The sequence below is a fragment of the Protomyctophum parallelum genome, assembly GCF_964188405.1.
Source record: "Protomyctophum parallelum genome assembly, chromosome: 18".
NCBI lineage: Eukaryota > Metazoa > Chordata > Actinopteri > Myctophiformes > Myctophidae > Protomyctophum > Protomyctophum parallelum.
The window spans coordinates 9,945,908-9,968,635 of NC_139716.1; the positions used below are offsets into that span (position 1 = coordinate 9,945,908).

A 22,728-nucleotide genomic window follows, 5' to 3' on the forward strand; every position below is an offset into this window, starting at 1 on the left:
GTTTTTTGGGTGCAATTGAGATTAGAAAACCTAAAAAAAATATGAACAGTTTCAAAACCTTTTTTTTTATGTCACAATCCCTAACATTGAGCACTTCCGCATTTTGGGCACCAAATCGAAAAAAAATGCGGAAGTATATACCGTTCTCCCGCGTGCTTCAAAACGCCACTGAGCAACTTCCACCGAAATGAATAGTAAGGGGCGGGGCAGTCCGCCCTCTATCCTTTATAACTCTATGGTATAGACCAAGATTAGACTGTTTGATGTCAAATGTCCAGAACATTAGCTATGTCTAGTGTGTCAACCAACCCATGTGTAGATTTAGATTTAGAGCAAAATAATATATTTCGAATTGTCAATAACAATAAGAAATTTGACGCTGCCGGCGTTATCTACACATCAATCAAGTTTAGCTTGCAGTGATGTCACAATGATTGGGTCGATAAGGGCATGTTGTGTTTCTGTAATGCATTTCACTGTGAACATTTCTTGCAGACAGTCGGTTACGGTTAGTGGACTATTACTGGTGTCAAATGTCAATACCCGCCAGGGTTCCCTTTCTCACCAATCTCTTATTTTGTTTGGCCTAGAATCTAGATATGTGACTAGTTGCTTCTTACTACTTATCAGTTGCAACCTTTAAGTTTTCTATTGCTCTGTGCCTTTCATATCTGTGTTAAAAAAACTGTTGTGGTCATACTAATGGCACTAATGTGTTGACTGCAATTAAATCAAACTCTAAGAAGGATTCTTGAATTGCATGTAAATCCCTCTTAGCACTAAATAAAAAATAAATTAAAATCAATAATAAACACCCGGCCAACAAAATAAGAAAAGAAAAGAAAGAAAAACGATTCAGTTGAAAAAGCATTAATGGACCATGAGCAAAAGATTGCCTTTTAAAATTGATCTTTAATCCGTTCAAAACAGTGCAATGTGGATTTCATAAATATATCTCGTTAACAGGGCAAAATGGATTACACATCAAAAAGAGGGCGGCGGTGGCTCAGGGGTAGAGTGCCTGGATTGTAACCGTAAGGTTGCCAGTTCAAACCCGGGCTCCCCCAGAGTTACTGTCGAAGTGTCCTTGAGCAAGACACTGAACCCCTAATTGCTCCCGATGTGCTAGTTGGTGCCTTGCATGGTTTCCGCTGCCATCGGTGTATGAATGTGTGTGTGAATGGGTGAATGTAATGCACAATCTCTGTAAAGCGCTATATAAATGCACCATTTATTTATTTTACCATTTAAAAGAGAAGAAAATAAGCTTTTTTTCCCTCTCTCACCCTTTAAAGTTTCAACACATCAAAGGACTGCAGAATATACAGCGCATGGGTTTATTTCACAAGGTTGAGCAACAGTAGCCTATGTCAACAATGCAAATTTTAGATACATGCAATATACTGTATATAGGTCAAGTATGGATTTCCAATTATAATATAGTATATATAATACAAAGCCTGATAGGAAGAATTGCATCCATGCCAGTTAATCTAAAACCGGTAAAGTAAGTAGCGTCACCCACGCTTTTTTTCCCCTCCTGCATTTGGATTCGATACAGAACGGTAAAAGCACAGCACAGGCTGACGCAAAAAATGTGTTCCGTCTCAAGAGAGAGGAGCCAAGCAGGCAGCAGACACCATGGAGGCACTGCCTACGCCGAGTGACATTTCCAGGGACAATGCACACAATCTACCATTTTGTCAACAAACTCTGATGGCAGCATCCGCCCTCAGTGACAGATGTGCACCATGGACTATCTTTATTATCACTCCTCCGCTTGCCTCGTCTCCCATCAATCTGTGTCCTGGAGTAAAGACCTTATCAGTGTGGCTGGTGTCGCTCCAGAAAATGTACTTCACTATACATGCCATATCCCTCAGGACCGGCACTCAATAGAAACTTCTGCCAAACGCATATCTCTCACATCCAACCGGCCATGAGAATTATAATACGTCGACAATCACCCACTGCACTGGAATGAATATGATGACATGCTCTCCATTTGCAATGCATAGTCGTGCATTAATGCCATGGTGTGTGAGCCCGTACAAATACTATTGTCTTGCTCTTGCCTTCTTTAACCCATTCTGACCTGAGATCAGATTCATACGAGGTTTCCGCCGGACACACACTGGTCTGATGAACCCATTCTGACCTGAGATCAGATTCTAAAAATGTCAGTCGCTCTTCGATTTTTCAAAAAATAGCAGACCTACAAGCTCGTATCGCGCCACTCGGTGGCGCGATATGAGCTTGTAGATCTGCTATTTTTAAATAGCTAAAGCATAACATGATGCTGACACCAAAATGGGTGCCCGGTCAGAATGGGTTAAAAAAAAGACGGCATTATGGAACTCTGACAAGTTTTGTAGAGTTCCATAATGTTTCCAAGCATACCTGGTTGCATGAGAGGAAAGTAGGATGGTATGCATGGTAGGATGATTATGTGGGACGAGGGATGTGATTGCCTGTCACCGTTTCTCAGTCTAAACAGAATAGATGCTGCTGGTCTCCCCTTGGTTTGACTTTAAATTCTCAGTAGCTCTTTTCATTCTAATCAATTCGCCCCCGTATCGAGAGAGAGAGACACACACACACACACACACACACACACACACACACACACACACACACACACACACAATCAGCAATGGTGGAAAGAGTACTCACAATTTTTTTTTAAGTAAAAGTATCAATACTGTAATATAGAATAACTCAAAATGTTTTGTAATAATATTGTGAAGTTGGCCAAGAATGCCCTTTTAGGGTTTTTATTCACCTTTCCAGTCCAGTGCAGATTATAGTACAGCGCAGCCTCGGCAAAGACGAAAAACAAGACTTAGACCAAAATAACAGTTGTACAAACAAACACACTTGAAGACAACACTACGGAACAACACCCAAAACAACGAGAAGCTGTAACAGGCCATACCCTTACTTTCCAAAGGGCCCGGATACGATATTTTTCCGAACAATCACAACACTTTCACGGAGAATGTAAACTGATTTGTCGCTTGGTCTTCAACCAGCCGCGTCAACTCCGGGGGTGCAGAAGCGCAGCTGCACCCACTGGCATTCTGTTTTAATAGCAGAATATGCACCCACTGTATAGTGACTGTCCTGAATGAAAATGTCACGTAGTCACATACCAGCTTGTGCAGCGTCGGGCGCGGGCCAGAGAGGTGTTGGGCCGCCGCCCATGGGCATTCAAATGCTAATAAGGTGGCTTTTGTTCTGCTGCCAGGTAGAGAGTATAAATGTCCATACATTACAGTACAGGATTCATTTCCAATTCCATTTGACTACGAAACTACGATGATGAAGCCACCTCCTGCCAAGAAGAGAGTCCAGTCCATCCTACAATTCGGCGCCGCTGCTGCCGCCTCAAAGACCCGGCTGCTCGCACCAGAGCCCGCTGCTACATCGACTCCAGTGCCACTGCCCGGCGCTCCTGCGCCTGCCGCCGCCAAGACCCGTCTCCCAGTCTGGCGGGATCTGGGAGTCCCAGAGGAGCTCGCTGTCGCCACACCGACTCTACAAGTAGCTGCCGAGGCTGACAGCACTATCAGCGCCAACACAACGGCTCTTTTAAGAGCTAATAGCAGCCAGCCGCCGAGCAAAAGCCGCAAATATGCCCGAAAATATCAACCCTACTGGAAAGAGACATTTACCTGGATCACGTACGACTCTACTAAAGACAAAGTGTTTTGTAGCATTTGCTCTGAAGCTGTGGACATATTTGCGATCCACAATGGGACAAGCAAGACTCAATCACCTGGTTCTGATAAACTGTCACAGCGACATGGTGCAGGAATTAGACATGGATGCTATAGCCAACGAGTTCATCAGCCGTGCAGCTGTTAGGAGAAACACTTTCCTCGTACGTTAAATGGTACGTCAATATGGACCACCACAAAGCGACTGCTTTACTGTTTATCATTGATCATGTTGAAACAAGATACTGAAACAATTGAATGTATTCGTTGTGAACTGAAACACTGTGTTCATTAGCAAACTGTAAATAAATTACCAACCGAAAAACAAAACTCGTTTTTTTTCCACCGCTGGGGGGGGGGGGGGGGGGGGGGGGGGGGGGGAAGGGGAAGGGGGAGGGCGGGGGTGGCACCCACCGCCGTTATAGGAACGTGATGCGGCTGTCTTCAACCAGCCAAAATTCTCACATGTCTACCCCCTGCTCCGCGCTCCCTCCACTGACTCCCGGTCGCTGCCCGCACAGAATACAAAACTCTGATGCTGGCATTCAAGGCAACCAAAAGTATGGCTCCCCCATATCTTGCAAGTATGATTGAACCCTACAAACCCTCCCGCGCACTCAGATCAGCCAACGCAGGGAAGCTGGAAGTACCCTCACTAAAAACGCCGGGACAACGCTCCACACGTCCCAAACTCTTCTCCCTTCTGGCTCCAAAACTGTGGAATGCACTTCCCATTGCAGTCAGAACTGCAGCATCACTCCCAATCTTCCGCCGTAGTCTGAAAACCCACCTTTTTAGACTCCATCATGGCCCATAGCACTTACCCTACCCCCTTAGATAGCATTTCTGTAGACTTAGATAGCATCTGATACAGACTTATAGCATGTTATGTAGACAGCACTATAATTGCATTGTATATAGTCATAGCACGCCATAGTACATATGTATAGCATCGTAGTATATATAGTTTATATGTATAGTCTCATAATATAGATATTCCACTGTTACTTTCTTAGCTTACGCATGTTTTATGATAAATGCTTTTTTGTGATGTATTCCCATGCTTTTGTTCTTGCTTATTGTAAATCGCTCTGGATTAAGAGCGTCTGCTAAATGCCTAAATTGTAAATTGTAAATTGTAAAGCATCAACGTCATTTCCTTGGGTAATACTTCTGCTAAAATCCCGCAACTTCCGCCCAAACAAATAATAATAATAATAAAACTTTATTTGTATAGCACCTTTCATGACATGAAATGCAGCTCAAAGTGCTTTACAGAACAATGGAGAATAAAAGAAAAGCAAGGCAACGACATTAAAAAACAAGCAGTAATGCAGTACAGTGAGGACATGAAAAATAAAAAATAAAAGATCAATTAAAGGCAATGTTGTAGAAGTGGGTCTTGAGCTGAGCTTTAAAAATGTCTACAGAGGCTGCCTGACGAAGGTACAGTGGGAGCTCGTTCCATGCCGACGGCCCGTAGAAGCAAAAAGCTGCTTTCCCGTTTTTTTTAGTTGCCATTTTTTTGGGCAAAGCGAGCAGGCCGGCGGTGGAAGACCTTTGGGACATATTTAGGCAGGCAGTCATGTAGGTAGGAAGGTGCGAAACCATTGAGAGCTTTATAGACAAGTAAAATAATTTTAAAATCAATCCTAAAAACAACCGGAAGCCAGTGCAGTGATGCCAAAACTGGAGTAATATGTTCTCTCATCTTAGTTCTAGTTAAAACTCTGGCTGCTGCATTTTGGACAAGTTGTAATCTGTCAGTTGTTTTCTTAGGCAGTCCTGAAAAAAGTGCATTGCAGTAATCAAGCCGAGAAAAAACAAAGGCGTGGATTAGCGTTTTTGCATCGTCCAAGGACAAACAGGCTCTGATTCGTGCAATATTTCTAAGGTGAAAAAAGGCAATCTTGGTGACATGATTAATGTGTGAATTAAAGTTCAATTAATAATAACCCCAGGTTCTTTACTGTACTGTTAGTTTCTACAGTTAGGTTGCCAAGTCTGCTTATTATTGATTCTTTCTGCTCACTAGAACTTCTGTCTTATCCTCATTTAGCTTGAGAAAGTTCTCACTCATCCAACATTTGATGCTAGACAGGCAGGTCAACAGCGGGTCTAAAGCACAGGGATCATCTGGAGCCACAGAAAGATATAGTTGGGTATATCAGAAATGAAAATTGACTCCGTGATTGGTAATGAGTTCGCCCAATGGCAGTATGTACAAGGAGAAAAGCAGAGGGCCAAGAATCGAGCCCTGTGGAATGATAGTCTTCACAGCGTAGGTCTTGCCCAGGGTGCACATCACCTGCAGTCTCCCTTTTAAGTGAGACATACCAAACCACATCACGTCTCAGCAATTGGCAATTCAATTAACTCACCGCAAGCAAACAAAAGGCCAATGAGTTAACACACCATTACTGAAGGTTTTTCGGTTTTTACCATTAACTTAAACATGAAATTCCGGACGCCGGACATTCATAAACACACTATAGTTTCGTTTTAAATAAGGTTGCTCTCGAATCAAACACCCCTCCTCCTCTGCAGCACTTGGCACCTTCAAACTCAATTGGAATGCCACTGCAGAGGTGACTCACATCAATTAGACTTCAAATCAATCAATAAATACATTCAAAACCATGAGTAGTAGTATACTGTACTTCAGCAATGCATTTCACAGTATCAGTAATAGAACATATAATTTACAACTTGACCCACCACTTCCAAGCCGGCTGATTGATAATTAATTGGAAGCAGGTGTAGTAAAGTTTATGCAATGTCCCCAATCATTGTCTGTGTGTAGGGCACAGGCTGCCCTGTGACAAATATGTTTTGTAAAAATATATAATAATCTACAAAATAGCTAGTAATTACAGTTGTCAAATAAATGCAGCGAGTTAAAGAGTAAAAGTACAATATTTGGAACCAAGATGTAGTGGAGTAGAAGTAAAAATATTGGATATTGGAAATACTCAAGAAAGTTTGAATACCTCAAAATTGTACTTACGTACAGTAGGCCTACTTAAGAAAATGTACTTAAGTTAGTTACTTTCCACCACTGCGTATCAGCAGTATGTGCCCATTTAAAACATACACCGCTAAAACAACTCGCGTAATCTGGAAGTGGGACTTCATGATCTTCTTGGGAGGCATACTATGATCCGACGGAGCATTGGTCCGAGGTGCGCTGGGGGTCGGGAGAGGGTTGGGGTTATAGGTTTAGGTGTGCTGCCCCCGGGGGAGGTTAGGGTTAGGGTGAGGGTTTGATGAGGTAGGTTGTCGATCGGATCGATGCTCCGTCGGACCAAACACATGCACTCGATTTTCTTTCCCCCCCCAGAGTGAACGTGTTCAGTGGGTTCTTCTTCCCCCAGCATCAAATCCATAGCTGCCACATTAGCCATGGATTCACTCAGTCTGCTGTCACTGTGGTGCGATGTCCTACCTCTGCCCTGGCATTCAGCACTGCCTGTCCACCGCGCATGTACTGCATAGGCACACATTCATAGAAAGTACTCCCCAGAAATAATTCAGCACACAGACTCGGGGAAATACAATGTTTGCTCTCATTACGCAAGTCCTCGATCACATACTGTACAACAGTGGTAACCAACCTTTTCAAGCCCAAGAGCCCATTTTATTCCCAATTGTAAGCCAAGATCTACCACTAAAACGTGTTAGAAAAAACACTTGTTTTTTTGCTATTTCTGACAGGCTCAATGCATGTGCACACATCCACACAAAGACTAAAGCTTAAATTAGAATAAATACTTATAGTAAGTTATATTATCAATGTCAAATAAAATTAAGACAAATGTATTAGAAATAAGAAATATTAGGACAAAAATACAAATAAACTTCTTTGTTGAGTTTTTTTTAAATAAAACAAAATGCAAAGGACATGAATTGCACAATATTTTGTTTCTCATTTCAATGAATATTCACATTGGCAGATGTTCAAATGACATAGGCATAACATGACCATATATATTTGCACAGATATGGTGACATACTCTCAGGGTCAGCCCACCTTTAATGAGACTGCTGTGACTGCACTTTATCTGCAAGCGTTTTGAAATCTGGTTCATATTTAGTGATTGCCAGTCTGAGGGTGTCATTAAGATGTGAGTCAGTCATACGAGTTCATGATTGCATCCCCGACACGTTGAATACTAAACTTATTTGTAAAGTTCGAACGCCAACTTTTAACCAAACGTGGGAGAAACACTGTGCACGGCTGCACGCACAAATAAAGAGTGCACTCGCACAGATTCTGAAGTTGTACAGTGTACAACTTCAGAATCTGTTTCTCCAAATTAGATTAGTTTGTAAACAGAAAGTGCTAATCCTCTGTGCTAATTTAATCCGGAGAATGTCAAAAGTGACCTGTAAAATGCTGAGGAGTTTGCAGTGTAGCAATAGTAAAATTTTAGTGTATGTAATAACTGGCAGTCGGCAGTAATTTGCGCTCAATTCCTTATGACAGACATAATGTAATGGCTGCTTGGACCTGCCATGATTTTAAAGAAAAAATGTCACAGGTTTATAACCAAAGAAAGACTTTTGTCAACCAATTGTCTATACTTTGCCCAGACTGTGCGCATACAGCAGTGATGCAAGCCACAGCATTTATTCCTGTTTATGATTCTGCTGTAGGATGGCATGGGGACCCTCCGACTTAACGAAGAAGGCATTCGCCTGGAGGGGATCTCGGAGTTTCTCCTGCCTCTATATATGAAGGAGATCCGTTCCAGAGGGGTAAGTTTCTCAAATGAGCCCATCCCTTAAACCTATATGATTCGGCCAAAACACACCGTTTTCAGTTAAAAACACACAATTTTGTCCTTTCACAGTCACTGAAGCACTTTTTTTGTATATCACGTGAAGCCTATTATTATTGGCATGTAAATTAATAGTTAACATTTGGTGAAAAAGGTGAACATTTGGCGAACATAGTCAAACATGTATGATGCGCTGTGAGATCTGCTAACTTTAATTTGCTTGTAAGAGCTACTGTACTACATGTATTTTTGAATGCCACAGACGAAAAACAGTCTAAGTCCACACTATTTATATACATGATAGATAAGGGGTCAGGACAACGAGGCCTTTTCGTGGAGGGGTCAGAATGAAATTTGGACAGTTTTTCGTCTGTGGTACTCATTTGATGTACAATTAAGTGCTTAACTGACATATGCATATAGACCAGAATACAGGTAGGCATGGCTTCAACAAACTGGCACCTCAGGTGAGCTGCGGGTGTTCACGAGTGATTTCTCTTTTTTTTCCCAGCGGTTAAAAATCCAAAGTAGGTGAGCATCATCACGTTTGGTAACATTGCACATTATGACTCTTAACAAAACATATTGAATGGATATTTTTATCCACAGGAAAACTGATTCTCTTTTGTGCCAAACACTGAATAAGAAGTAATCAATCTCTGTGACACATTTTTCTACATTTGTAGCCTTGGGTCCCCCAGGTGGCTATGAACATAGAAGTGTTAGTGAACAGCAATGTCCGTGTTCACCTATGTGTTGGTTCACCTATGTGACGTTAATGAGCACCAGTATGACTAGTCTATGAGTACCAGTAGGGGCGCTGTTGTGCCAGAAACAGAGAGAGAGACAGTGCTGCACTGTTGCCTGCTAATGAGAGAGAGAGAGAGAGAGAGAGAGAGAGAGAGAGAGAGAGAGAGAGAGAGGGGAGGGGGAGAGAGGGGAGTTGCACCACTCAGTTCACACGGGTGTGATCTTTAATTAATGGGGCGTTTAGTCAATGAAACCGAGGGTTTCATCATCATCCTTTAAGCAGAGCACTGCTGAACTGTAGGAATTAATACAATTGACTGGAACGTGTGTTTAAAGTTTGGATCGAAAAAGATCTTACCGTAAGGCATCGACCGTTCCTTGTTGGAGGAAGTAACGGTCGATGCATGAACAGCAAAGGCCAACTCCCTGCCTCCCTCTGATGGGAAGTTACTTTGTTGTGTGTGTATAGCCTTGCATTTCTGGACGGTAACTAGCTTAGAAAGATCACTTGCACTCTCTCTCTCTCTCTCTCTCTCTCTGACTTGGGTGCTGCTCCTATCGTCCCTCATTTCCTGCCATCCTCCAGCGGTGTACTATCAGGGCCTTCCATCAGCGGGAGATGGGTAATAGGGCTGCCTCTCGGCTTCTCAGAGGCCACATACATACAACCCTACCGGAGATTACAGGCGATTACTGGAAAGGACCACAAGTCCCCCGCTGGATTTCTAATCAAGCCCACGCGATAAATTCCCCCTACACTCCTTCCCGCCCCCACCATCTCTCCCCCTTTGATGTGCAGTAGATTAACCAACAATGCTCCAGTTGCAAAGTTGGTACAAAAATGTCTTTCTTCTCCAACACGCACCACACCCACTCGGGTTCATTCCCCTTTTCAGTGATTAGCCAATTCTGACCTGAGATCAGATTCATACGAGGTTTCCACTCATGGACACACACTGGTCTGATGAACCCATTCTGACCTGAGATCAGATTCTAAAAAATGTCAGTCGTTCTTCGATTTTTCAAAAAATAGCAGACCTACAAGCTCGTATCGCGCCACTCGGTGGCGCGATATGAGCTTGTAGATCTGCTATTTTTAAATAGCTAAAGCATAACATGATGCCAACACCAAAATGGGTGCCCGGTCAGAATGGGTTAGGCATGGTGTAGAAAGCAATTTCAAGCACGGGGAGCCTGACTATATGTAGATTTGATTTTGTCGATGGAAGCCGTGGCTATAGATATAGCGGCCCCAATTTGCTACACCCGATTGAGAAACTAAGTTAGATTGTCCTACTCAGTCTTTAATGTTATGGTTTTAAGCTAAACATTTATTTTATTATAACATTCGGTGGATGCACTCCGAGAACAGCAAATATGCCCCAGGGCTATTGCATATATATATATATATATATATATAAGGCAAAGCACCTTATTTCCCTCTCCACTGTGTATATTTTACAGAGCTAAAGCGTTTTGCAATACCAACTGCAGACAATTTTACTGTGCTGCTTTACAGACGGGCAGAACAAGGGCACCCTTATCTGCTGGCTCCAGAGATATTTGCGGGACAAAGATCTCCGCAGGACGTTCAATATTCCTCACCTGAGGAAATATGTCAAGTACTGACGGAGCAGGGATTATGGTTATCCAATGAGACGTTGGGAGTTTATTAACCCATTCTGACCCGAGATCAGATTCATACGAGGTTTCCGCCGGACACACACTGGTCTGATGAACCCATTCTGACCTGAGATCAGATTCTAAAAATGTCAGTCGCTCTTCGATTTTTCAAAAATAGCAGACCTACAAGCTCGTATCGCGCCACTCGGTGGCGCTATATGAGCTTGTAGATCTGCTATTTTTAAATAGCTAAAGCATAACATGATGCCGACACCAAAATGGGTGCGCGTTCAGAATGGGTTAAATCACTGTATGGACGGTGCCGTTTTCCATTATATCTACTGTACTACCACTGATCAATAAGCCATTATCAGCAAGACACAGTGGTGCACAGTGGTGCGTTTATGACAGCGTAAGAAATTGAAATGCCAATAAATATGAAGGCGTTTTCTAACAAATCTGATCAAGCAAGACTGCTGTTCAGTGCATATTATATATACACAGTTGTGTGTCAGAAGATGTGCATGTTCCACACAGCACAGGAACTTATCGAGTTTGAAACCCAAATCCGAAACGCCGAAATGAATACCAGAGCAGTGTCACAGTGTTATTCTTATTTAACTTCCCCTGCCCCTTTAATTCAATAACATTTTACCTGCCATTCCTTGTTAATCATCATGGACAGGGACGGATTAATCCCCATGAGGGCCCCTGCGCCGGTAATATTTGCAGGGCCCCCATAGCGAGCGTGGGCGCAACATTTTCGTGTTTTTCTGTGTATTTATCATCTTTTTAACCTAAATGTAACTAAATCAACAGCCAATGTGGCCCCAGGAGCCCTTTTTAGGACGTCAAACCTAGTACCTTACGGTCCAATTTCCCCGAAGGGCCCCTGAGAGCCAAGGGCCCCTGGGCCACGGCCCAAATTCATGGATGCCATTTTGGTGGAACTGAGTGATCGCTCATAAAGTCATAATACAATACACTGGCAATACTTTTGAACATGCTTATTGTCAGTATAATATTATTGGCATGAGGAACAACATTGGTGGTTAAAGTTAATTGCAAGTATTGTTGTTAAAGGTTTTATGACATTAATTTTCATTTCTTTTTATTTTTCTTTTTTCTTTTAGGTTTTATGACCTCAATTACACCCAAAAAACCTGAACTCAGTGGATTTTCTGTGGTCTGAAGTTTTCTTTGGGGTTTTTTGGGCCTTTTGAGCTACAATGAAAACAGGCAACCCAGTGAAACAGTGACATCTGCTGGCAAATCCCATTGACATATATGGGATTTGCAGTAAGTGATGTCACTTACTGCCGGCAAATCACCTGTTTGAGCCAGAAAACCCCAGATCACAGAAAGTCTACTGAATGTTAAAAGTTCATGTTTTTTGGGTGCAATTGAGATTAGAAAACCAAAAAAAAAAACAAGAACAATTCCAAAACCTTTTTTTTAATGTCACAATCCCTTTAAGCCTCCCCGAGTAATAAAATATAAAGTGTATTGCAGAAATCGTAAAAATGTTAACCTGAAACAGGAGCATCTAAAAGTGTTTTTTAATGATTTTTCCAATAAAGCATACAAAATTCACATGAAAAGACAAGAAAAAAAACAGTCAAACTAAAAGTGGTTTGTAACATTTTTATGATCTATGATAAGTTTATTTATTTTTGTTTATTTTTGTGCTATAGGTTGTTCTCTAAAATGATCCATCTATTCTAAACTGATCCAAAATGCCGCAGCTCGCTTGGTCTTCAACCAGCCAAAATTATCCCTCCATTGGCTCCCGGTCGCTGCCCGCACAGAATACAAAACTCTGATGCTGGCATTCAAAGCAACCAAAGGCATGGCTCCCCCATATCTGATCGTACCCTACAAACCCTCCCGCGCACTCAGATCAGCCAACGCAGGGAAGCTGGAGATACCTTCACTAAAAACGCCGGGACAACGCTCCACACGTCCCAAACTCTTCTCCCTTCTGGCTCCAAAACTATGGAATGCACTTCCCATCATAGTCAGAACTGCAGCCTCACTCCCTAGTCTGAAAACCCACCTCTTCAGACTCCACCATGGCCCGTAGCACTTGCCCTAGCCTAGCCCTTTAGATAGCACTTTATGTAGACTTCAGTATTTTAAACAGACTTATAGCTTGTTACGTAGACAGCATTAGAATTAGACATTTTATGTAGTCATAGCACTTTATAGTACACATGTATATACTACTACTATAACTACTTTTTATATATGTGATGTATGCCATGTTTTTGTTATTGCTTAATAATGTAAATCGCTCTGGATTAAGAGCGTCTGCTAAATGCCTAAATTGTAAAATGCGTTTATATGATGTACGTTTTAATGTAAATGCCAGGGACTATTTTGGTTGAAAATGTTGATTTCTTTTTTTTTTAAACAATGTAATATTGAGAGGCATAGAACAAATACCAGCTCAGTGGCCTTGTGGTTAGAGTGTCTGCCCTGAGACTGGGAGGTCGGGGTTCAATCCCCGGCCGGGTCATACCAAAGACTCTAAAAATGGGACCTAGTAATGACACTCAGCATCAAGGGTTGGATTGGGGGTAAGTCCCTGCGACATACTAGCCTCATGTCCAGGGGGTGTACTTGTACATCAAGCTGCCTCACGCGACAGAAACAGGAGATAGGCTCCTGCCCTATGGGCCTCATGGCTCGGCAAGGCTACTTATAGAACAAATGCTATTCGTATTAGACTGTGTTTACTGTATACTCTCTGCCATTCTACCAGCTGTCTGTGGTCTCTTGACTGGACCATTAGATGGTCTATAAATAGCATCGGAAGCAGGTGTGATTCATTCGAGTTAAATCTCTCCTTCAGCCAGCCAAATCTGCTTGTATAGATAAGAATAACAAAGACCAAGTCCTGCGAATGCACAACTAGGCCTTTAATGATTTAGTGATTTAGTCAGTAATTAAGCCTCGTTTCTGAATTGTGACATTTAGATCAAACCATAGCAGAATTTCCCCGTAGTAGAGTAGTTCATGTTAATGAAACACCAGGGTGACTGGTATTCAAATTGAAATAACAAATGCTTGTAGACATGTAGAAAACTCTCCTGTTTAATCAGTGCCCATATGCCCTAGGTGGGGTTGGCGAAAGGGCCTTTCTGTGTGGATTTTGCATGTTCTCCCCGTGTCTCCCCTATAGTCACTAGGGCAGGGGTTCCCAACCTTTCTATTACCACGGACAGACTGCCAGTACATAAAATGTTTGCGGACTGGCATGACTGGGGGTCACACATCATCGTACCAAAACATGGAAGACAGTTGAGAGGCCTCAATGTAGCCTACCCGCTGGTATATTATTATATCATATTCACACAATTTCACAACATATTATCATTGTAAACTTGGGATTCCCTTCTCACGTACCGTACCAGTGGGACATGTCCCGCGCACCAGCACAGGTACACGTAGGCACGTGCAGAGAGTGTTAGAGGGGCAGGGGCTGAAATCCCATAACAGGCCACTTTTGGCCCAAAATAGCGAAAATAACAGATCTACAAGTTCACAACGCTTGTAGATCAGCTATTTTCGGGGCGCAACTTAGCACTCTTTATCTACTGGAGATGCGGTGTACGACATAGATTTTGAAACAAGTTAGTTCAATGCCAAAATGCTGCGTTCAAGTTCAGGAGATTTCGGGAGAAAATCTCCAGAATGCTGCCTTCCGGTATGGTATGGTATGGTATGGCATGGAAAGGAGAGGAGGGCGTTTGCATTTCTTTCACCATAGTAAATGCTGTATTCGTGGTCTGGAGAGGACAGTTGTTTTTTCAGAAGGGCAGGGGCTGAAGCCCCCTTTGATATCCATGTGTGCACTGCACGCCCCTGGGTAGACGTACCAGTGGTTGGAAACTTCTGCACTAGGGATGGTACTGTACCCTCACAAAAAACATACGGTAATCCTGGTCTCTGTACTGCCTCCCCCCGCCCCTGGTCAGCCGTTCCTTCCACGCGCTAAATCCTACCGGGGGAAACTCCCCCATCAGGTGATAAGAAGCGGCCTGCTCACTCCACAAAGAAGCATGAGCTCAGTTCTGGGCTCTCCCCAGGTTGACAGCAGGAGAGTGACGCCCAGGATTACAGTTTAGGTAATTGAAAAAATGGGTTACAAAATCATGGAAAAAAGGAAACAAAAGATAAAAAATGTTTCATTTACAACTGAAAGGTTTATAATTGCATGTTTCTTTTTTGCATTCTATTTGCACAGTAAAATATATTTTCACTGAATGTGATATTTAGTGAGCTCTGTGTTTGCAGTTCATGTAAACAAGGTTCAACTGAAGATAATTCAGCCTTAAAACGTACTGTATGTGCAAGTATGGTTTGGATCATGAGGTGTGACAGCTAAATCCTGAGTGGCATCCTCTTGCGGTCCTTAAGAAGTCTGCCATCGTGCACACACTCTCGCAGAAAGATAGGAGCAGCTTACAAGTTTGCCTTCTTTAAAAAAAAAAAAGACTTTGTGGAATTGGTCTGCTGTGCTCTTGCCTTTGTCTATGATGTTGCTCATTGCATGCAGGGCAGCGCTCGCCGCTCGCTGGCTTCCCTCAGCCATAGTAATTTTTCAGCCTGACGGGGCCCTCTGCAGCTAGAACACGCTCCATTTATGTGCACTGGCTTTGATCTGCACTTGACCTTAACTGTTGAGGGCTTGCTGCTTTGGCCCTGCAGGGCACCGTTTTAGACCTGTACACCCTTTAAAGTGATAACCTCAAATCAAAAGTTTTTGAAATTCACCACAGCAACTTTCTGAAGGAGTTCTGTTCATAATGCACATTTATATGTGCCAACAAGCCGGGAATGAGAATGAACAGTGTGACCTCCACAAAGTTGAATGAACTTGGCTGCAGTAAGTGTGCAGTATAAGTAGGTACGTTCTATTTAGGCCTTTTGTGTGTGCTTCACACAACAGAACATGTTAATACAAGTAGTCTAAAGAAACCTATGAAAAAGAACATCTAAACCGCCAAACAGTTAACATCTAAAACAATCACTCTCCTAGCCAAGCTATTAGGGACTTTAAGCAATGACGGCTACGGCAGTCGGCTCCGGCAAGCAGAAAAGGATCAGTGTTTGATACATAAACCGGCTTGCCGTCGCAGCCCTTTCTACTATGGCAGAACCCACACTTATACACGTAGTGTCTACAACGCCATGTCATAACCATGTTTATTGAAATTACAGCCGTCATACATTTACACCGATAATTGCTCCATCACCTCTCTTATGCTGTCTAATGGGAGGGAGCAGCTGCATCATTCAGAACTTGTGGATTCTAAACGGTGACAATTTGTTAAATGGGTGGAAATATCACAAGATATATTATGTACACCAGGGGTACTCAACTGGCGGACTGGCAAAGGCCCCCAAAATGTCCCCCAAGGGCCTCCAAAATTCTGGCAGTGTGGCCTGCCAGGGCGTATAACTCCCGGCCTGATTTGGAGTTCCACTCCGGGCCTGCACTCTGCACCCCATTATTGGTTGGGTGGAAGGGGATCTGATTTGTATAAGCTTGGCTTGACCATACTAAACGGGCATAGAGCCCCGCTCTCCGAAGGACGCGCATGGGACCGGACCTCGGTCTTATTAAAAAAAAAATTGTGGACCTTCATCATTTCTAGTTGAGGACCCCTGATGTACACATTATGTTTTTCCTCATTCACTCTCCTTCACCATGTTTCCCCTAGGACAGCCCGTTGGTCTTGCGGTCCGAAAAGAATGTAACAGTGAATGCTCGAAACAGCCAGGGCCAGCTCACTGGCCAACTTACAGTGGGTGAGTTCCCAACATTCACATTTATCAAATCATTTGATTGTCTGTATATGAGAATGTAATTCAAAATATGAGTTTGATCACAAAGAATAAATAAAAAAATCACCAAGTATCTTGCTATAAAACAAACTTTTTGCAGTCTTGTAGCTGAAGGTGGGTATAGAAACTATAAAATAACAGTTTAAATTCAACTGGATCCTCTTTAATAGCATTATAGCATGATTCCCTTTCTTAAAATGAGTGCAGGTAGGCCTACACATTTTAGTATATTTTGTCCTATTGTAAATTGCCTGATTGGTCTTGTCTTATTAATGACTTAAATCAAGATAAGAGCAACTATTTATCTTTGAGTCATTGTGAATTGCCATTCTCTCCGCAGTCCGCATGACAAGATGCTGGGTAGTTTTTCCTAACATTAACCTTTGAAGCATTATCAAAAGGGCAATGGATTCTTCTTATCAAGTTGAGCCATCAGTCAGTTCAAATTACAAGTAATTTACATGATAAATGACCACTGGAAAGCAAATGACCAACTTATTAACATTAGGCTAATAGCTATTGATTTTAGCCAGCATATGTTGAGAATTGATGGTTATTCAACAGGACTTGTGTTATGATACTCTTTGGTCACGCTTGAACTCCCCTTGAAAATTATTTCCTGATTAGGCAGAACCTGCATTCTGGATGAAATGAAACATGGTGAGAATAATTAAGCTCCTCAGTGGCTCCTCTGAGGAGTAGACAAAAGCCTGTGGATTAGTGGGAGAGCTGAAGTGTTCCACATGCTGATTAGTAAAAAACACAAAATAGATTAAATGACACTTGAATTTAGAAAAAAAGAAAGAAAAACCCAAAACACAATTAATATTCTTCACCAGCGGAAAAACCTTCCCAATTAAATCTAAGTCTATTGTGGAAACTGATCTGGGCTTGTGGGGTCTTTGTCCTTAGCGAGTGAAAACCCCCATGCCTGTGGCCCATTTCACAAAACGTGCACGTGATGAATTTGCACACACTGTGCCTTCCTGTCATTTTGTTCAGTGTTACTTTCTTCTCTATCTATCTTTACCTATTCTAACTCTTCCTGTAACTGCAAATGTTGAAGTTTCAACCACTCTTTTACCACTGTAATCGTGTGATGTGAAGTATCGACGAACTGTTGAAGTCTCAAATTACCCGATTTAATTTCTTTCCAGTATTGTCCAAATGTAACAGGAATAAATATGTATTATTAAAGGTATATTCAGTGATTTCACTTAATTCAAATATCACTTATTTTTTTGTTTTGTTGTGATAATCCTCCCTACTATAGAGTGTGCTGGCCATATAAGGAGTTCCTCCCTGTCCCCAGTTAACCCCTGGGGGTCAAAAAACCTTAGGTTTCGTTTTTGACTCTCTATCCTGATTGGACGAAAGGCTGGGTCCCACAGCCAAAAACGAAACCTAAGGTTTTTTGAGTGAAATCACTGAATATACCTTTAATGTTGATATGCATCTATTAATGTTTATGCTACAATGAACAAATACACTAATATCACAACCATAGGCTCTAAGCAAACATACACATTGGTATATAATTTATATATGGCCAGAAAGTATAGTATATTACTATATTTATTTTTGGTTCAGGTCAAATAACTATAACTCTAGAGCTATAACAAAGTTGGCTCTTGGCTGGAGTCCTAGTAATGGTCCTCCAGTATTTATAGAGACATTTGGATGTGATTTGTGGTCCTGATGGCTCCATTATTTCAAGCTGTACTTCCATCTGTCGTCCACAGGTCTGGAGTCAGTGGAGGCCCACTGTCAGAAGCTGGAGATACACAGCGAGGAAGGCAGACTGCTGTTCTCTGCCAGCGAGGAGGAGGTCAGCATCAAAACACAAAAGCTCACCGTTACAGGTATGAACAGTAAAAGGAATTAACCATTTAGACCTGAGGCTTAAGGCAAATCTATATATTATAAATGCAAAATATGCTCAATTAACTAAATAAATTAACTTAATTAATTACCCATTAATTTATCATGAATTAATCATACATTCCTGTTTAGTGGTGAAATCACTTAACGAAAGTAAATGTGGTGGGATTGTAGATCCGATTTTCTTCGGTGGCTTCTATGCCAAGAACAATTGCTCATAGGCGGGTAGGATTAGCATGGGTTGCACACGTGTGATTTCTTTCTACGTCAGCCTTGCCTGTCCTCTGAGATGCAAGGGTACTCCGTGGTGGAAAATAATTAGTACAAGAGAATGGCAACACGCGACAGTAACTTGTAACTTCAGTTTTTGTAGAAGAGCTCCCTACCGGATCATACAGACTTTTGAAACAGAGACCAGGCTTTCCTTCGAGGTGGTGGAAAGCCTGGTGAAGCGAGGTTACATGCTGGATATAGTCTGCCGCAAGGTTTTCCTTTTGCAGATAAGTAAGCATGGGATGAGACCGAGGCTACTCCGTGGTGGGAAATAAATATCTTTTTAGTATTAGTTTACTATAATTAGATTAATACACGATAATCAACACTAACACTTTAATTTAGAACACAGCCAGATCAAATCATAGTTGTTCAATCAATTATTTGCGTGTTGCCATTCTCTTGTACTTTATTATTATTACACGATAATCAACACTAACACTTTAATTTAGAACACAGCCAGATCAAATCATAGTTGTTCAATCAATTATTTGCGTGTTGCCATTCTCTTGTACTTTGTTATTATACTTTACTTGCCTGTCGGAGGACAGGACGGACAGTGTCGTTAGGCCAATCGGAGGCAGGCGGGGCGTTACCATGTCTATGCTCGGACGTAGAAAGAAATCACGCGTGGTTTGTTGAACTCCGTCTGGTGAAGTATTTACAGTGGCGTGCACAGACATTTAGAGGGGCAGTTGCTCAAGTGGAAAAAAAGGGCACCTTGTGCAGCGCATTTTGGGGCGGGAGCGCATTTTGGTGCCTTAGCTATTGAAAAATAGCAGATCTACAAGCTCATAGCGCGCCACCGAGTGGCGCGCTACGAGCTTGTAGGTCTGCTATTTTTTTATTATCAAAGAACCACTGACATATAGAAACATAGCTTTAGATAGTGGGGGCCTAAATAATATAGTAGAAGCGTTTTTTATCAAGATTTGATCAATGAAAACGTTTTTTATTTTATTTTTTTAGCACATTGCCAAAAGGGCAGGGGGTGCTCTAGCACCCCCTAGTGTCTATCTGTGCACGCCACTGAGTATTTAGACAGGTACATGGTATCGAACTTTGTGGTACTCCGTCATCAACCCTAAGCCATCCCATGTGGTGCATTGCTGTGTGTTATAGGCTGATGGGGGGTCCCTCAAGTTGGACTGGCTCACTGGATATCTATACAAACCCTCCATGTGTGGCCCCTAACTAAGTGGCCCCTAAGAATTATTAACTTTGGTTAAGTAATAGTAATTTTTATCATTAACAGGATTTAATGATCAATTAATGGTGAATCATTGTATGATAATTAATTAAGCATTCATTATGTGTATGAATTTTGATTGTATTTCTATGTAACAATGTAGGAAGCCTGCACAAAATAATTCTACCGACCCCTTTATGATGTGATAATAATGTCGAGTGTGTAGACTATATTTTCTGTAAATAAAACAACGAGGGATATCAAGGGTCAGCATGGCTCGCAAATACAATTATACCATAAAGTATACTGACAGATCTTTTGAGGACACACAGCCAGAGTGAAACCACACGATCATAAGGCTTAATGCGGTAAACACAATATTTTAATTAAATTGTTAAATTGTAATAAAACACACCAAATTAGCCTGGCATGGCCAGTTCGCCTGGCTTCCAGGCTAATAACAAATATATTCGACATGCATTCAGTCACCATAAGGACCCACCGGCCATACAAATTAATGAACAGGAGGAGGGATATCAAAAGCAGAGGCATTGTGCGCTTGTAGATCTGCTATTTTCAGCATGAACCCAAATGTAAAATGAGTTGTGCCTTTTACTTATACTGGATCTCTTGTCCACTATAGTCCCTTCCTAACATTGTAGTGCGGTTTTTATTTGGTGAGAAAATCGACAGTATATTTAGTCATAGTTGTAGTCATCATGACTTTAGTTTTAGTTTTGTTTTATGTAGTTCGTCAGTGAAAAAAGGTAGTCGACGAACATTTTTCGTCATAGTTTTAGTCGACGAAAACTGCGTACGACAACAGCCGGCCAGAACTGTATGCGATATACAGTGGCTGATTACAGCATGCAGCGATGAGGAATGTATTGTCACGACATACTTTGATCCAAGTGTTAATGTAAAACATGTTTTATTTCCAGGCTCAGAAGGGGCGGTCTTTAGCCACTCTGTCGAAACTCCCCTCATCCTGGCGTCGGGGGCATCAGAAGACTTGAAGTAAGGATCAAATTAATTTAAATTACATAAACGGTTCATATCCTACTTGAACCCTATACTGTCCCTATTCTGCAGGTGTTTAACGGAAATAGACAATCTACAAGCTCACAACAGCTTGCATTGACACAACATGTCGCAATGAGACTTGCAGATGGTCTATTTCAGCAAAGGGATTTGATGTAGAGGGGAAAAAGGAGGGTCCTAGCACAGACCCCTGGGGGACGCTGGTCAAAGCGTCGGGTTGGTGTGGTTAAATAACAATGTTGACATTTCAAAGATAATGAATGTGCACACGGTGCACATACAGTACATCATCGTTCTCATTTACACAATGGTTTTCACCCTCCCACTCTATTCAACCATTACACAAATAAGATACATGCTGTATCTAAGTAACGATGTAAAGAAGTGCTTTGACTGCCTCCCCCTGGCCAGTCGGGGCGCCTGATGGAGGTGAAAGGAAGTGGTTGGAATAAGGTGTTCCTTCCACGCACTACGTCCAACCAGGGAAACTCCCCCCTGTCAGGTGTAAAGGAGCAACTTGGACACTCATGCATGAAGGAAGCATGAGATTCAAGTCCGTTGCTCTCCCCAGGTTGGCAGAGGGTGTGTAGGGCCCAGGATCACATTAGATAATTGACACGGGGGTATAAAAATGGGTTACAAAATCGTGGGATAAAAAAAAAAGAAGAAGTGCTTTGGCTTAGAGCTTTGTGAGAACATTATTAGCGTGATTGATATGCATGTTAGACACACATGGTCCTTGCCAGAGGAATAAGCCCTCGTCTGTCCATTAGCCAGGGATAATGAGTGTGGTTTGTCGTCCATCTTATTGGTCCTAACCCATTCTGACCTGAGATCAGATTCTAGAAATGTCAGTCGCTCTTCGATTTTTCAAAAATAGCAGACCTACAAGCTCGTATCGCGCCACTCGGTGGCGCGATATGAGCTTGTAGATCTGCTATTTTTCAATAGCTAAAGCATAACATGATGCCAACACCAAAATGGGTGCCCATTCAGAATGGGCTAAAGAGAGAGCTGGGGATCAAAGTTGGCAGAAAAACTGTGTTCTGGCAGCTAATTCCTGCAGAGTGAGTGGAATGCTGATGAGCCCCGGTGCAACACACACACACACACACACACACACACACCTCCAAATACACAAATGTGGGCGTCTGACCAACAGTTTCAAAATGTCGATATAGCCGGTGACATGATGCTAAACATAATTAACTAACCTGAAATGCAAACTGATTGCTTCTGTGCTTTAGTGAATGTTTTCCACTGAGCATTATCTTTTTAGGCTGAGCTTGTGTGTTTAGATAAGTGTAATATCATTGTTTCACGTAAAACAATCAACTTTCAAGGTTAAAAAATTTTAAGTTTAAAAAGAAGAGCCACTTTTAGATTGTTTTTCTAATATAATATCTAATATCCCAACATTTTAGTTGTAGACTATGGGGAAATTGTGGGTTTTGGGATGAAGAGTAACATACCGGTGTAACTTGCTTAAAATAACCGATCTACAAGCTCACAACACAGTGCTTCGACGAAGATCACCCAGATTTGCATGAAAGACAAAAAGAAAACCATACGTTTTCGTATGAAAGTGTCATTATAATCACCCACCCACCAATTTGAA

General features: G+C 42.0%; 1 protein-coding gene across 1 annotated transcript in view; it reads left to right on the forward strand.

Annotated features, from left to right (window-relative positions):
* Positions 1-22,728, forward strand: part of LOC310875696 (zeta-sarcoglycan-like) — a 53,780-nt gene that overhangs the window by 16,005 nt on the left and 15,047 nt on the right. Inside the window, exons 3-6 of the mRNA XM_083789010.1 lie at positions 8,376-8,477; positions 16,603-16,690; positions 18,469-18,588; positions 21,011-21,086. Coding sequence (XP_083645136.1) covers positions 8,376-8,477; positions 16,603-16,690; positions 18,469-18,588; positions 21,011-21,086 — 386 coding nt within the window. The remainder of the gene's footprint in view (positions 1-8,375; positions 8,478-16,602; positions 16,691-18,468; positions 18,589-21,010; positions 21,087-22,728) is intronic.